The following is a 13431-nucleotide window of genomic DNA, read 5'->3' on the forward strand; positions in this document are numbered from 1 at the left end:
AAAGTTTATAAACCTGTATTTGTCAGACAGGGTGATTAATCCACGTAGTTCATCACATGACCTAGTCTTTAAAGTTGAGATGGCCTTAAAATAACAATTCTTTATAGCCAATATAACAAGTAATGCCAGAGTCCTTGCAGGCAAAATATTCCAGATTGCAATTTGCTGTTGACTTTTTGCCTTTATGTTGCCTGTTTTTAAGATTTGAAGATTAAGATTCAAAGCACATTTATTATCAAAATTTATTACACAGAATTCAACTCTGAGATTTGTCCCCACGTAACTTTTTTTACTAAACCTGTGTTTTCTAATAACTGACCATTTGGCTACCACTGAAAACAATTTGTCTTTATTATTTCAGAGCTATTTATGATTTATAAAATCTCCTCAGTATCAATTGCTTAGAGAGAACATTCATTTCTTCCCAATCTCTCCACATCACTGAAATCTTCGACCTCTTGGATCATTTCTTTACACTGTCTTCAAATCACTGATGTATTTTCAAAAGTGTGCTGCCTGGATTTGCTGACGATGTCTTAGCTGGAATCTAACCAGCATTTTGCGAAAACTTAACATTTCATTGTTTCTTTCACTCTCCTTTCTTCTTGTGTTTTTAACAACTTTCTTAGCCTGTTCTGCTACTTTAAAAGAGTTGCATATGTCTACTCCACACTTTCCTGCAACCTTCAAAATTGTTTCTCCTGTACAGTGTATTTTATCATTTAATTCATATTGCTCTTCATAACAAAATATACCATTTAACATTTCAACAGCATCTTTGATCATTCATACCAAGATCCCTGTATTTAATAGTAGAACACACGCATTAATTTCCAAGGCAAATTGTGCAATAGCTGTGTTTCAAATGGTTGAATGCACCCTGAGGTTAAAGTTCTGATGTGAACTTCACAGCATAGCAAGAAAGGAAATGTACTTGAAAGGAAAGAACATGACCTTGGAATACAGTGACTGCAGTTGTGTTCTTCCTTTTTGTGCCATTTTCATTTTCTTTACTGCTGTGATTCTAGTTCAGTTTAGAAGCAGCTAGGAAGTTTTCATAATCTTATTAACCAATAGTACACATGGTTTAAGTTTTATTTATATAGGCATAGAGCAAGAACATGTTCAAGTTTCCTAACACATGCAAAGGCCAGTGAAAGGAAAATAGAAGAACAAGCACAGAACCTAAGTAAAAACAGTTGCAAGCACTAGAAACAGTGGTGAGAATCTACTTGCAATAGAAAATCAAAGAGGCAGAAGTTGTTGTTTTACAGTGTTTTCTTTTAAATCTTTCTTGCTCTTTGTATCTTTAGTTATGTTATCTTATGACTCATTACTTCTGATTACCTTTGTTTCGTCAGGTTACCAGGAAGTTTGCAAGACACTAGATATAATGGAAGTCATCTTAGTTTGTGAACTTTTATAATTCAGAATTCCGTTTAAGAATGATAAAGTTTGTGCTAGTGTCTGAATGGAATAGATAGTTTATAGAAAGACAATTAACTAAAGCTGCTACAAATCTGAAATAAAAACAGAACGTGTAGGAGAAACTCAGCTCTGTGGTGAGAAAAACAAAGTTAAGTTTCATATCATAAATGAAAATTTAAAAACTAACTCCAGATACTGGAAACCTGAAATTCACCAGCGTTCTGATTGACTCTGTTTCTCTTCCCATATTTTGTTTTTCTTTTAAATTCCATATCAACTGTTTCTTCAGCAATCATTGATTGGTTTTATGTTTCTAGTTACATTGGCATACATACAATTACATATGTCTTGACCAATCAAACTGAATGTAGATATGGATATTTATCCCACTACTTCATATTTCAAACTGTTATGGTAAATATACATATTTTATAGCACATAGAACATACTGTACAGCACAGTACAGGCCCTTCGGCCCACAATGTTGTGCCGACCCTTAAAGCCTGCCTCCCATATAACCCCTCACCTTAAATTCCTCCATATCCTTGTCTAGTAGTCTCTTAAATTTCACTAGTGTATCTGCCTCCACCACTGACTCAGGCAGTGCATTCCACGCACCAACCACTCTCTGAGTAAAAAACCTTCCCCTAATATCCCCCTTGAACTTCCCACCCCTTACCTTAAAGCCATGTCCTCTTGTATTGAGCAGTGGTGCCCTGGGGAAGAGGTGCTGGCTGTCCACTCCATCTATTCCTCTTAATATCTTGTATACCTCTATCATGTCTCCTCTCATCCTCCTTCTCTCCAAAGAGTAAAGCCCTAGCTCCCTTAATCTCTGATCATAATGCATACTCGCTAAATCAGGCAGCATCCTGGTAAATCTCCTCTGTACCCTTTCCAATGCGTCCACATCCTTCCTATAGTGAGGCGACCAGGACTGGACACAACATTCCAAGTGTGGCCTAACCAGAGTTTTATAGAGCTGCATCATTACCTCGCGACTCTTAAACTCCATCGCTCGACTTGTAGAAACATAGAAAATAGGTGCAGGAGTAGGCCATTCGGCCCTTCGAGCCTGCACCGCCATTCAGTATGATCATGGCTGATCATCCAACTCAGAACCCTGAACCTGCCTTCTCTCCATACAGCAGGTAGTGGATCCCTGAAATTTCCTCCCCCAGAGAGTGGCAGAGGCTAGATCAGTAAAAGGCATTTAACTATAGACCACATCCAGGCAGTTTAAATTGGCATCATTGTCAGCACAGATGCTATGGGCTGAAGAGCGTGTTCCTGTCTTGTACTGTTTTATGCTCTCTTAGAAGTGTTTCACATGGAAACATATATGTTTTTAATCTTTCAGGGAATTGATGGCAGTGGGGATCTGACACACAGGAAGAATTGAGGCCTGGAGTAGATAATCAATGAGCACATTGAATGGGGGAACAGACTTGAGGGGCCAGATGATCTATTGCTGTTATTATTATGTGTTCCTGTGCGGTACAGGATTGGAAGAGATAACAGATTAGAAGGAATGTGACAATGGAAGGATTTTGAAAGGAGGGATAGAAAAACATGGGGACCATAAAAAAATTGACAGGGGTTTAAAAAATGGGGAACATTTGTAACAATTGTACATGGTGTTGTTGAGACCACTGGGAACCACTTTTAACAGTTAAAAGTTAAAAATTAAAGGTGATTTGGACTTGGCGCAAAGTAAAAATTAGAACAGTGTTTTTATCCACATCAGATCAAAATATCCATTTGGCTTAATTTGTCTCACAAATACAGCAAGTTTTATGATATTTTACATTTACAAATCTATGTTTTAGGTGCCAAGGTGCAATCCAATGTGGACTCTTGAAAGAACAAGAGGAGTGTTTGCAGGAATATTCTTCAGCAGATGATACGGATTTAGTTCCGAAGATTCCTGTGGAAAGCAGTGACATGACAGCACCTGAGTTTTCTCCATCAACGTCTGCACCTGTAGCTGTGGCCTTGACAACAAATGACGCAGGTCTGACGAATCCAGCATTTGAAACAGGCTCAGAGGACAGCCATTCGGAGAGCAATTGTAACATCCACAACAAGAGCAGTATAAAGAAAAGTAAGTCTCTCTGTGATCTTTCTAATTTAAACGTTGCATAAATTTCCAAGGACGAATGGGAAGGAAATAGAAGTGACAGAATAGGTAAGAGGAAAGTTGGGAAAGATTGGATGTTCTTAAACCTGTGGTAAAAGATTGGAACTCTGCCTGGAGGAGTAATCGTCACCATATTTAAGCATTGCCTAGTTGGGAGCTTGAAGTGCAATAATCCATCGGGGCCACGAGCCAGGAGTTGAAGAGTAGAATTATGGAAATATCCCTTTGGCAGCCAAGCAAACGAAGGGCCATTAGGTGGCATCCCCTGGGAGTCACAACAAATGGTGAATTCCTTAGGAATATGTAATCAGAAAGAAACGCTGTGAAGCAAACAATTAAATATTGTAGCATGCTTGAGGCTGCAACATGCCATTGTGATTCCTGTTACATTAACCCATTCGTCTTAACTGTATTATTACCTTCACCATCCTCATTAACATTCCTTATTCTCTGATGTAGTGAGTTACCTTCTCAATACTTTTTTTAGTACCAATGCCTTGTAAATTAGCTGATCTTAGGGAATATATTGGTCGGGACATAATTGTTCTCGGCATCCACCAGGAAGGTCCATAATAGGGCTGTCTACATGCCCCGTTCTGTTGAGAGCTCACACAATTAGACAAGTTATCAGAATTGCCTGAACCTGACACGAGCAGAGGAGAAGCTAAAGATCAAGATTACACAGTCACTATTTCAAAATTCACTTAGCAGTCAGCAGTTTATCAAAATATAATGTCTGAAGTTTAAGACGCTTCATAAATCTGCAATTTATATTAAAAAAGCATGTAAGTCAATTAATATACTCTTATAGTTCTTTGTTAGCTTTTTGCATTTGTCTTTTTTTAGATTCACAAAACATGACTAATATTACTAAATTTCATTTTCTTGTAGACCGAAATTTTGATCGTGCTTCAGTGACAAGCAGATCCTTTAAGAAACTGAATCGTGCTTTCAGCTATCTCCGCAAGAATAGCAGTACGAATTTAGTTGACTGTGATCCGGGTGAAAGTGTGCAAACGTCTAATCTTCCAGATGAAGGTAACAAAGGCATATAAATCATCATGCAAAACAGTTTTAATAGTATCAGCAAGCTGAGAACTCCAAACGGTTTTGGTGGTGTGGTAGTTAAAACAAAGATGCGTTTTACAAAAGACTTCTGCATGGAAACATTCCAGTCTGCTTTACCGATCTAGTCCAGTGCTTTCCAACCCTTCCAACCCTTCTTCATCTTCTGATATTGAGATATCCTTTTATCCTATTTGTGTCATATGTTTATCGGGCTTTCCCTTAAATGCAGTAAAGCTGTTCATCTTAATTCCTCCTTGTGATTATAACTTCCGCACTAATCATTCCCTGTATGAAGGAGTTTCTCCTGAATTTTGTTCTGAATTTAACAGTCTTCATTTTATACTTACGACCCCTAGTTCTAATCTCTCATATAAATGGAAATGTTCACCATGCATTGAATATGGGCTAAACCAAAGTTCTGCACCAATTTAACACAATTTCTCTTTTTAGTTTTACCTCTTCTTCTTCATATTTAGACATCGGATTTCCAGAGGATTACAGACTCTCCCTCTCCTTCCAAAAGTATATCTATCACTTTTGTGTACATATATTGAAGTTAATTTGCCAACACCATTTTGCTAAATTATTACTGCTTTCATCTATCTTCTCACATTTTTATAACTGCATGCTTCCTTTCCACACCCTACCTCAAGGTTTGGGCTTGGCTGCAAGGTTTGTAATTCTACTGCTGACTCTCAAATCAGTAATTTTGTTTTGTTTTTTTAACTAGTTCAGTGTGGGCCAAAGGGCTGTACTGTTCTATGTTTTAATACTCTTGATGATCAATGATCAATACTTCCAATAGTTCCACAAATCACATCACTTATATTCTCAGGGCACCATTGTCACTCTGCAATCAATTTAGTACTTTTGAAAGCTAAATAAAACACAAGATACTCTCGACGTTCAGCAAGTCAGGCAGTGCCTGCAGAGAGAGAAACAGAGTTAATTTTCCAGGCCAGTATTCTTTCATTGGGAAAAAAACTAGAGATAAAGTAAAGTGTTTGCATTCCAGGGAAAGGAGAAAGAGTGGAGAGAACAAAATGTCATGGAGTGGAGTGCAGAGCAGAAAGGCTGAATTACAAAAGTAGTGGTGATACAGGCTGACGGGAGGCAGTGATATCCAGAGGAGGAGTAAAATCTGAAAGCTCTTTTAAAGAGTAGCTACTGCTGTAAGGAAGAAAGCATGTTGACAGTTTGTGACATTAACTTCCAGAAGCCACAATAAAGTGAAAACAAAATAATATGTAATCATTCTTTTTCTTCTTTCTTATGCAGTGTGATCATTTATGTACATTGGAGAATGCACACAGCCCCAGTCTCACATAATATCTGAAAGGCTGTGCAGCAAATCCTCAGTCTTACACCAAAGTGTTGGTCTATTTTTCTGTCCTCATGTATCTGCTATAGAGCTTGAACCCTCTGTGTCCAAAGTGAGATTACCACCAACTATCAGCAGGTGATCTTCTGTATTCCCAAATCCATCTGCTGCTGAGTGTGGTATTCCTTACTGAAAACAATAAGTGCTGAACCAAAGAGAAGGAGGTTGGATCTAGAAGAAGGAGAAACAATGAAGTCAAAACTAATGCTTTCATAATACAGGCTTGGCAGCAGGCTTTGTCAAGGATTTTTTTTCCAAAAAGAAACTCTGCGTGCAAGTTAAAATTCATAGCTTTTTATTATGTTTTAATTTTCCTTGTAGCAACTGCTGTGTATCATGTGGGTGGTTTTGTAATGTCTAGCCAATGAACTCATGCTTGCTACCAGCCTTTCATTATACTAATCTAATGTTATAAGGTTTGACATTTCTCCAGCAAATTTCTTTCATTTGTTAAATCCCTTCTCCTCAGATACATAGCAGCGTCCTGGCTTGGTAAAGTCTTCCATCTGATAGCTCAGTATTACAACACAGCACCGGGCAAGTTCCAGCAATGAACACATGTTCATGACTTGACCAGAGATATTATAAAAATCTAATAACATTCCAGTGTAAGTTATGACAGGCAAATTTCAATAATCATCCAGGTCTTTTGAACTAAGAGGGGGATAGGAGCTTTATCTGGAGCATGATATTGGCGTGGGCCTTTTGGGGCAAGAGCCCTGTTTCTGTACCATAATACTTAATAATTCCTTGTCATAGCTGCAGTGAACCCAATCCTGATGAAGGGGCTCAGCCCAAAATATCGACTGTGTACTCTTTTCCACAGATGCTGCCTGACCTGTTGAGTTCCTCCAGCATTTTGTGTGTGTTGCTTGGATGTCTGGCGTCGGCAGATTTTCTCGTGTTTCTGAACTAAAATTCTATTGGCTTCACGATTTTACCATTTACTTTTGTAATCTGGTGTTACGTATACTAGTTAACAATAGTGTATTACATAACATAATATGTAGCCATGAACTAGCAATGTAAGACAGTTAACCTTCATTGACAGATAACGGCCCACAATTTCCCGGAAGCACTAACCCTGTTGTTTTGAGGCGGATTGGTGACTTGAGCTGATCAAGGGCTTTGCTTTGTAAATCACATATAGATGCCATGTTAAGCCACGTCCAGTGGCTATATTGACTGTTAAAGTTCTTAAACATTTTGAACATTCAGCAAATATTAAAACAATTAGTCCCGCTAGTAAAATATTTTCACATTTATTTTTTAAAACAGTTAATTACCCAAACTCTAACTACTCCTACTACTACATCGACTCAGGCCTAGGGGGCCGGCATCGGGCACGATGACGGACTCTCCACTTCTCCCTCTCCCTCAATTAAGGCAAACTCTAAAATGTTTGAATATATTAAGATTAAGCCAATTAAATAAGCGTACCTGATCTGGACTTTCTCTCCCTTGCAGCTCTTTCATCCAGTGAGATGACTGCAGTGGCAGAGCCTGTGCTCTCTGTTGGAACTAAAAACAGGATTAGCAGGCAAACCTTCCCAGTGTAACTAGTGGGAAACTGGAGTGAATATGTGCACTGCCACTGGACTCCAGAGGCATCAGATTTTCAGTCAGCAAAACATCAAAGGACGCTTCTTGATAAAGTTAATTGGTTTATTGTTGTCACGTGTGCCAAGATACAGTGAGTCCAGAGCATTCAATTATTTGAGGAACTACTAAAGTTTTCATTCAGAACTGCTAGAATTTCTCAGGAAATTCTGAGCCAAAGTAATATGATCGAGTGGATTTGGAAGTCATGTTTGTAATTTATAAGATCATCAATGCGATAACAGACGACATTTTCAAACATTCAGTCATGTCTGTTTTAAATTTCCAGCACCTTCCAGGTTTCATCACCTCATTCCGGATGGGGAAGTTACCATTATAAAGATCGACCGCTCTGATCCACATGTAAACCTCGGCATCAGCATCGTGGGAGGCTGTGAAACTCCAATAGAAAATATTGTCATACAAGATATTTATCGAGAGGGTGCCATTGCTAAAGATGGAAGACTTTTACCAGGGGACATGATTCTCGAGGTAATGCACATTGTGGCTTTATTTCAAAATGTGAATTGTATCCTCTGTTTTCAGGTTGTTTGTGTCTCGTATGATGCATAACTGTGGGTGAACTTGCGCATGCAGAGTCATGCTAACTGTCACTAATTAGGCCATGGTTTTCCAAATGCTCCTAAATCCTATCCCTAAGAATCCTCTCCAGAAGCTTCCTTAACACTGGTGGGAGACAAGTCCATCATTTCCAGGATTATCCCTACTTCTCTTCATGAATAATGGAGCAACATTAGCCACTCACCAGTCCTCTGAGGCATTGCCTTTGGCTAGGTGGGACACAAAGATCTTGGTCAAGTCCCCAGCAATTTCATCTCTTACCTCTCTCAATTAACTGGAATCTATCCCATCGTCCCTTTGGACTGAGCCACCTTAATGTTCTTTAAGGAACCCAACATTACCTTCTTTTTTATATCTGAAAATGCCCCAGCATATCAGCATGTTCCACACTGATCTCACTGATCCTCCATGCCCTTCCCCTTGGTCAATACGGATGCAAAGTACTCATTTAGGACCTTTCCCCTATTCTCCACCTCCTAGCATCTGATTAACCCTTAACCATGTGATAGGTGAGACCAGGTTTGGGGGCGGGGGGGGGGTGATGAAGTAAGAGGAGGGGTATTTCCATCTGGTTACCCTCTTATCCCTTTTCATCATCTCCCTCTGGTTCCCTTTTTCCTTCTCATTCTTCCAAGGCCCTCTGTCAGCTCCAATTAAATTTCTCCTTATTTAACCCTTTACCACTTCCAACTATCAGCTCCCCTCCTTCACCCATCCACCTTCTCCCTCACTTGCTTTCACCAGTTTATTCTCCATTCCTCCCCCCACCTTCTCATTCTGGCCTCTGCCCATTTCCTCTCCAGTCCTGTTGAAGGGACTGGCCCATAATGCTGACTGATTATTCCCCTCCATACATGGGAGCTTAATGTCCAAGGATACACATTGTATTGAAAAGACAGGCAGAAAGGTAGAGGGGGTGGCATTGCTCTGCTGGTAAAAAATGAAATCAAATCAGTAGAATGAGGTGACATAGGGTTGGAAGGTGTTGAATCATGCGGATACAGTTAAAGAATAGCAACGGTAAAAAGACCTTGATGGGAGTTGTATACCAAAGAGCAATAAGGATGTGATCTACAAATTACAACAGGAGATAGAAAATGCATGCCAAAAAGGCAATGCTACAATGGTCACGGGGAATTTCAATATGCAGTAAGTTTCAATATGCATTACAATATGGAAAAATCAGGTTGGTGCTGGATCCCAAGAGGGGGAATTTCTAGAATGCCTATGAGATGTTTTTTTAGAGCAGTTCATGGCTGAGCTCTCTAGGGGATCGGCAATTGGGGAATGAACAGGAATTGATTAGAGAACTTAAGGTAAAATAATCCTTAGGAGCAAGTGATCATAATTTGATCAAATTCACCCTGAAACTTATGGAGTAAAGCTAAAATCAGATGTATCAGTATTACAGTGGAGTAAAGGGAATTACAGAGACCTGAGAGAGGAGATGGCCAGAAATGATTCAAAAAGAACACTGGCAGGGATGAAGGCAGAGAAGCAACAGCTAGAATTTTTGGAAGCAATTCAGAAGGCGCAGGATATATACATCCCAAAGAGGAAGAAGTATTCCAAAGGCAAGGTAACACAACAGTGGCTAACAAGAGAAGTCAAAGCCAACATTAAAGCCAAAGAGATGGCATATAATAGAGCAAAAATTAGTGGGAAGGTGGAGAATTGGGAAGCTTTTAGAAAACCAACAGATGTCAACTAAAAAAAGTCATTAAGAAAGTAAAGATGGAATACAAAAGTAAACTAGCCAATAATATTAAAGAGGATACCAAAATTTATTCAGATACATAAAGTATAAAAGAGAAGCGAGAGTGGATATTGGACCACTAGAAATCAATACTGGAGAGGTAGTAATGGGGGACAAGGAAATGGAGGATGAACTGAATAAGTATTTTGCATCAGTCTTCACAGCAGTATGGTGGAAGTTCTAGGTATAGGGGTCATGAAGTGCGTGAAGTTACAATTACTAGGGAAATTGGTTCTTGGGAAACCGAAAGGTCTGAAGGTAGACCAGATGATATCTGAGGAAAGACATCTTTGCCATAGAAGGAGTACAAAGAAGGTTCACCAGATTGATTCCTGGGATGGCAGGACTTTCATATGAAGAAAGACTGGATGAACTGGGCTTGTACTCATTGGAATTTAGAAGATTGAGGGGGGATCTGATTGAAACGTATAAGATCCTAAAGGGATTGGACAGGCTAGATGCAGGAAGATTATTCCCGATGTTGGGGAAGTCCAGAACGAGGGGTCACAGTTTGAGGATAGAGGGGAAGCCTTTTAGGACCGAGATTAGGAAAAACTTCTTCACACAGAGAGTGGTGAATCTGTGGAATTCTCTGCCACAGGAAACTGTTGAGGCCAGTTCATTGGCTATGTTTAAGAGGGAGTTAGATATGGCCCTTGTGGCTACAGGGGTCAGGGGGTATGGAGGGAAGGCTGGGGCGGGGTTCTGAGTTGGATGATCAGCCATGATCATAATAAATGGCGGTGCAGGCTCGAAGGGCCGAATGGCCTACTCCTGCACCTATTTTCTATGTTTCTATGTTTCTATGATATAAACCCTATGGTTCTGAAAGAGGTGGCTGAAGAGATTGGGGAGGCATTAGTTATGATCTTTCAAGAATCACTAGATTCTGGAATGGTTTCATAAGACTGGAAAATTGCAAATGTCACTCTACTCTTCAAGAAGTGAGGGAGGCAGAAGAAAAGAAGTTATAGGCCAGTTAGTCTGACCTCAGTGGCTGGGAAGATGTTGGAGTCGATTGTTAAGGATGAGGTCTCAGGGAGCTTGGAGGCACAAGATAAAATAAGCCATGGTCAGCATGGCCTATTTCCTCAAGGGAAAATCTTGCCTGACAAATCTGCTGGAATTATTTGAAGAAATAACAAGCAGGACAGACCAAGGGAAATTTGTTGATGTTGTGTACTTGGATTTCCAGAAGGCCTTCGACTTGGCGCCACATTTGAGGCTGCTTAACAACTTACAAGCCCATGGTATTATAGGAAAGATTCTAGCATAGATAAAGCCATGGCTAATTGGCAGGAGGCAGAGTGGGAATAAAAGGGAGCCTTTTCTGGTTGGCTGCCAGTGCCTAGCGATGTTCCACAGGGGTCAGTGTTGGGACCGGTTCTTTTTACAGTACGTTTTACGTCAATGATTTGGATGATGGAATTCATGGCTTTGTTGCAAAGTTTGCAGACATTACAAAGACAAGTGGAGGGGCAAGTTTTGAGGAAGTAGAGGGGCAACAGAAGGATTTAGACAGATTATGAGAATGGGCAAAGAAGTGGCAGATGGAATACAGTGTCGGGAAGTGTATGGTCATGCAGTTTGATAGAAGAAATGAAAGGATAGACTATTTCCTAAATGGAGAGAAAATATAAAATCTGAGATGCAAAGGGACATGGGAGTCTTTGTGCAGAATTCCCTAAAGGTTAATTTGCATGCTGAGCCTGTGATGAGGAAGACAAATGTGATGTTAGCATTCATTTCAAGAGTACTAGAGTATAAAAGCAAGGATGTAATATTGAGACTTTATAAAGCACTGGTGAGGCCTCAGTTAGAGTGTTGTGAGTAGTTTTGAGCCCCTTATCTTAGAAACTGGAGAGGGTTCTAAGGAGGTTCACGAAAATGATTCCACGATTGAACAGCTTGTCATATGAAGAGTGTTCGATGGCTCTGGGCCTGTATTCACTAGAATTCAGAAGAATCAGGGGTGACCTTTCGAAGGTAGAGAGGATGGTTCCAATGGTGGGAAAGTCTAAGACCAGAGGATACAGCTGCGGAATAGAGAGGTGTCCTTTTAGAACTGAGAAGAGGAGGAATTTCCTTTGCCAGAGAGTGGCGAATCTGTGGAATTCTTTGCTACAGGCAGCTGTGGAGGCCAAGTCTTTATGAATATTTAAGGTAGAGATTGATAGATTCTTGATCGGTCAGGGTTTGGATGGTTATGAGGGGGAGGCAAGAGATTAGGGCTGAGAGGGAAAATACAGCAGCCATGATGAAATGGTGGAGCAGACTCAATGGGCCAATTGAGCCATATCTTATGGTCTTACACATGGTGTCTGACTTGCTGAGTTCCTCTACCATCTTATGTGCATGGCACAGGACCTCTTCCCTCAGTGTCACTGACCTAGCTGCTGCTACCACCCCCTTCCCCCAGCAGTATCCAAATTGCTGCAGGGAGAAATACCTTTCAGGTGAATACTCCATTACTTGCAAAAATAATGTTGAGCCACCTTCTTCTCCCTGCTGTTGGGTAGGGATTTAAACCTAGTAATCATAAAGTGTAGGCAATATGCATTATTTCCAAATCAATTGGCTTCTAAAGGAAAACCTTGCACAAAGAAAAATGGATGTGCTTGTTGCACATGCAACAACCCAGATCCAGACATCACTGCAAGTGTGTCTTGGAGAGGAATCAAAGTTGTTTTCATGGATTTGCTCCTTGGTGGGAGAGGTTGCAAGTTTTGGTGCATTTTGTAATGGTGTGTCCTATAGTCAGGATGCACTGGTGAAATCAAAGAATGTTTAGCGAGAAATATGGACTGCCAATCAAGGGGCTTCTTTGTTCTAGGTGGTATGAAGAATCTTGAGTTAAGATACCATGCTCATGAACCTACGCTCATGTCCAACAAGCATATCCAATTTTCTTTGTGCAAGGTTTTTCTTTGGAAGCCCATTAACTTCCATTTTACCAGGGCTCCCTAATATCAATGTTGTCTTGATATTCAAGGCCTGCCATTCTCAACTCAAAATTGGAATTTTTTTCATGGACTAAGACTGAAGAGGTTTGGACCCAAGCAGTGCCAGCTAAACCTATTGCTGATTATGCATTACTTTATAGACCTGGTATCTTTCACTACTTTTGTAAGAAATTCTAAGCAAATCTCTTGTACATAAACGCATGCAGTGATTTTCCATCGTTCTACTCCCACAATATATAATTGGAAATGATAAATGCAGAGAATTTCAAGTTAGCCATTTATTTTTATGATATAAATGAATTTCTATCTTGATGTGCTACAGGCCCAGATAGTTCTGGGTTCTATGCTATTCCTGCTTGTGTTCTTTTTTGTTATTCTACTTACATACTTCCAGTGACACCAAAATAGAGTAATTAGTTTATCATTCATCTTATTTGCTATATAGGATTCTTGCTTTTTGCAGATTTGGAGCATTTACCTGAATGATAATGAATAATCTGCAAAAACAATAAAT

At 39.9% G+C, this 13431-nt stretch overlaps 1 protein-coding gene across 6 annotated transcripts in view; it reads left to right on the forward strand.

The window, feature by feature from the left end:
• Positions 1-13431, forward strand: part of lnx1 (ligand of numb-protein X 1) — a 182071-nt gene that overhangs the window by 122250 nt on the left and 46390 nt on the right. For all 6 annotated transcript variants that reach the window (XM_063043136.1, XM_063043139.1, XM_063043140.1 and 3 more), the window contains 3 exons: positions 3258-3532; positions 4460-4606; positions 7906-8108. In XM_063043136.1, coding sequence (XP_062899206.1) covers positions 3258-3532; positions 4460-4606; positions 7906-8108 — 625 coding nt within the window. The remainder of the gene's footprint in view (positions 1-3257; positions 3533-4459; positions 4607-7905; positions 8109-13431) is intronic.

The sequence above is a fragment of the Mobula hypostoma genome, chromosome 3 (genome assembly GCF_963921235.1).
Source record: "Mobula hypostoma chromosome 3, sMobHyp1.1, whole genome shotgun sequence".
Taxonomy (NCBI): domain Eukaryota; kingdom Metazoa; phylum Chordata; class Chondrichthyes; order Myliobatiformes; family Myliobatidae; genus Mobula; species Mobula hypostoma.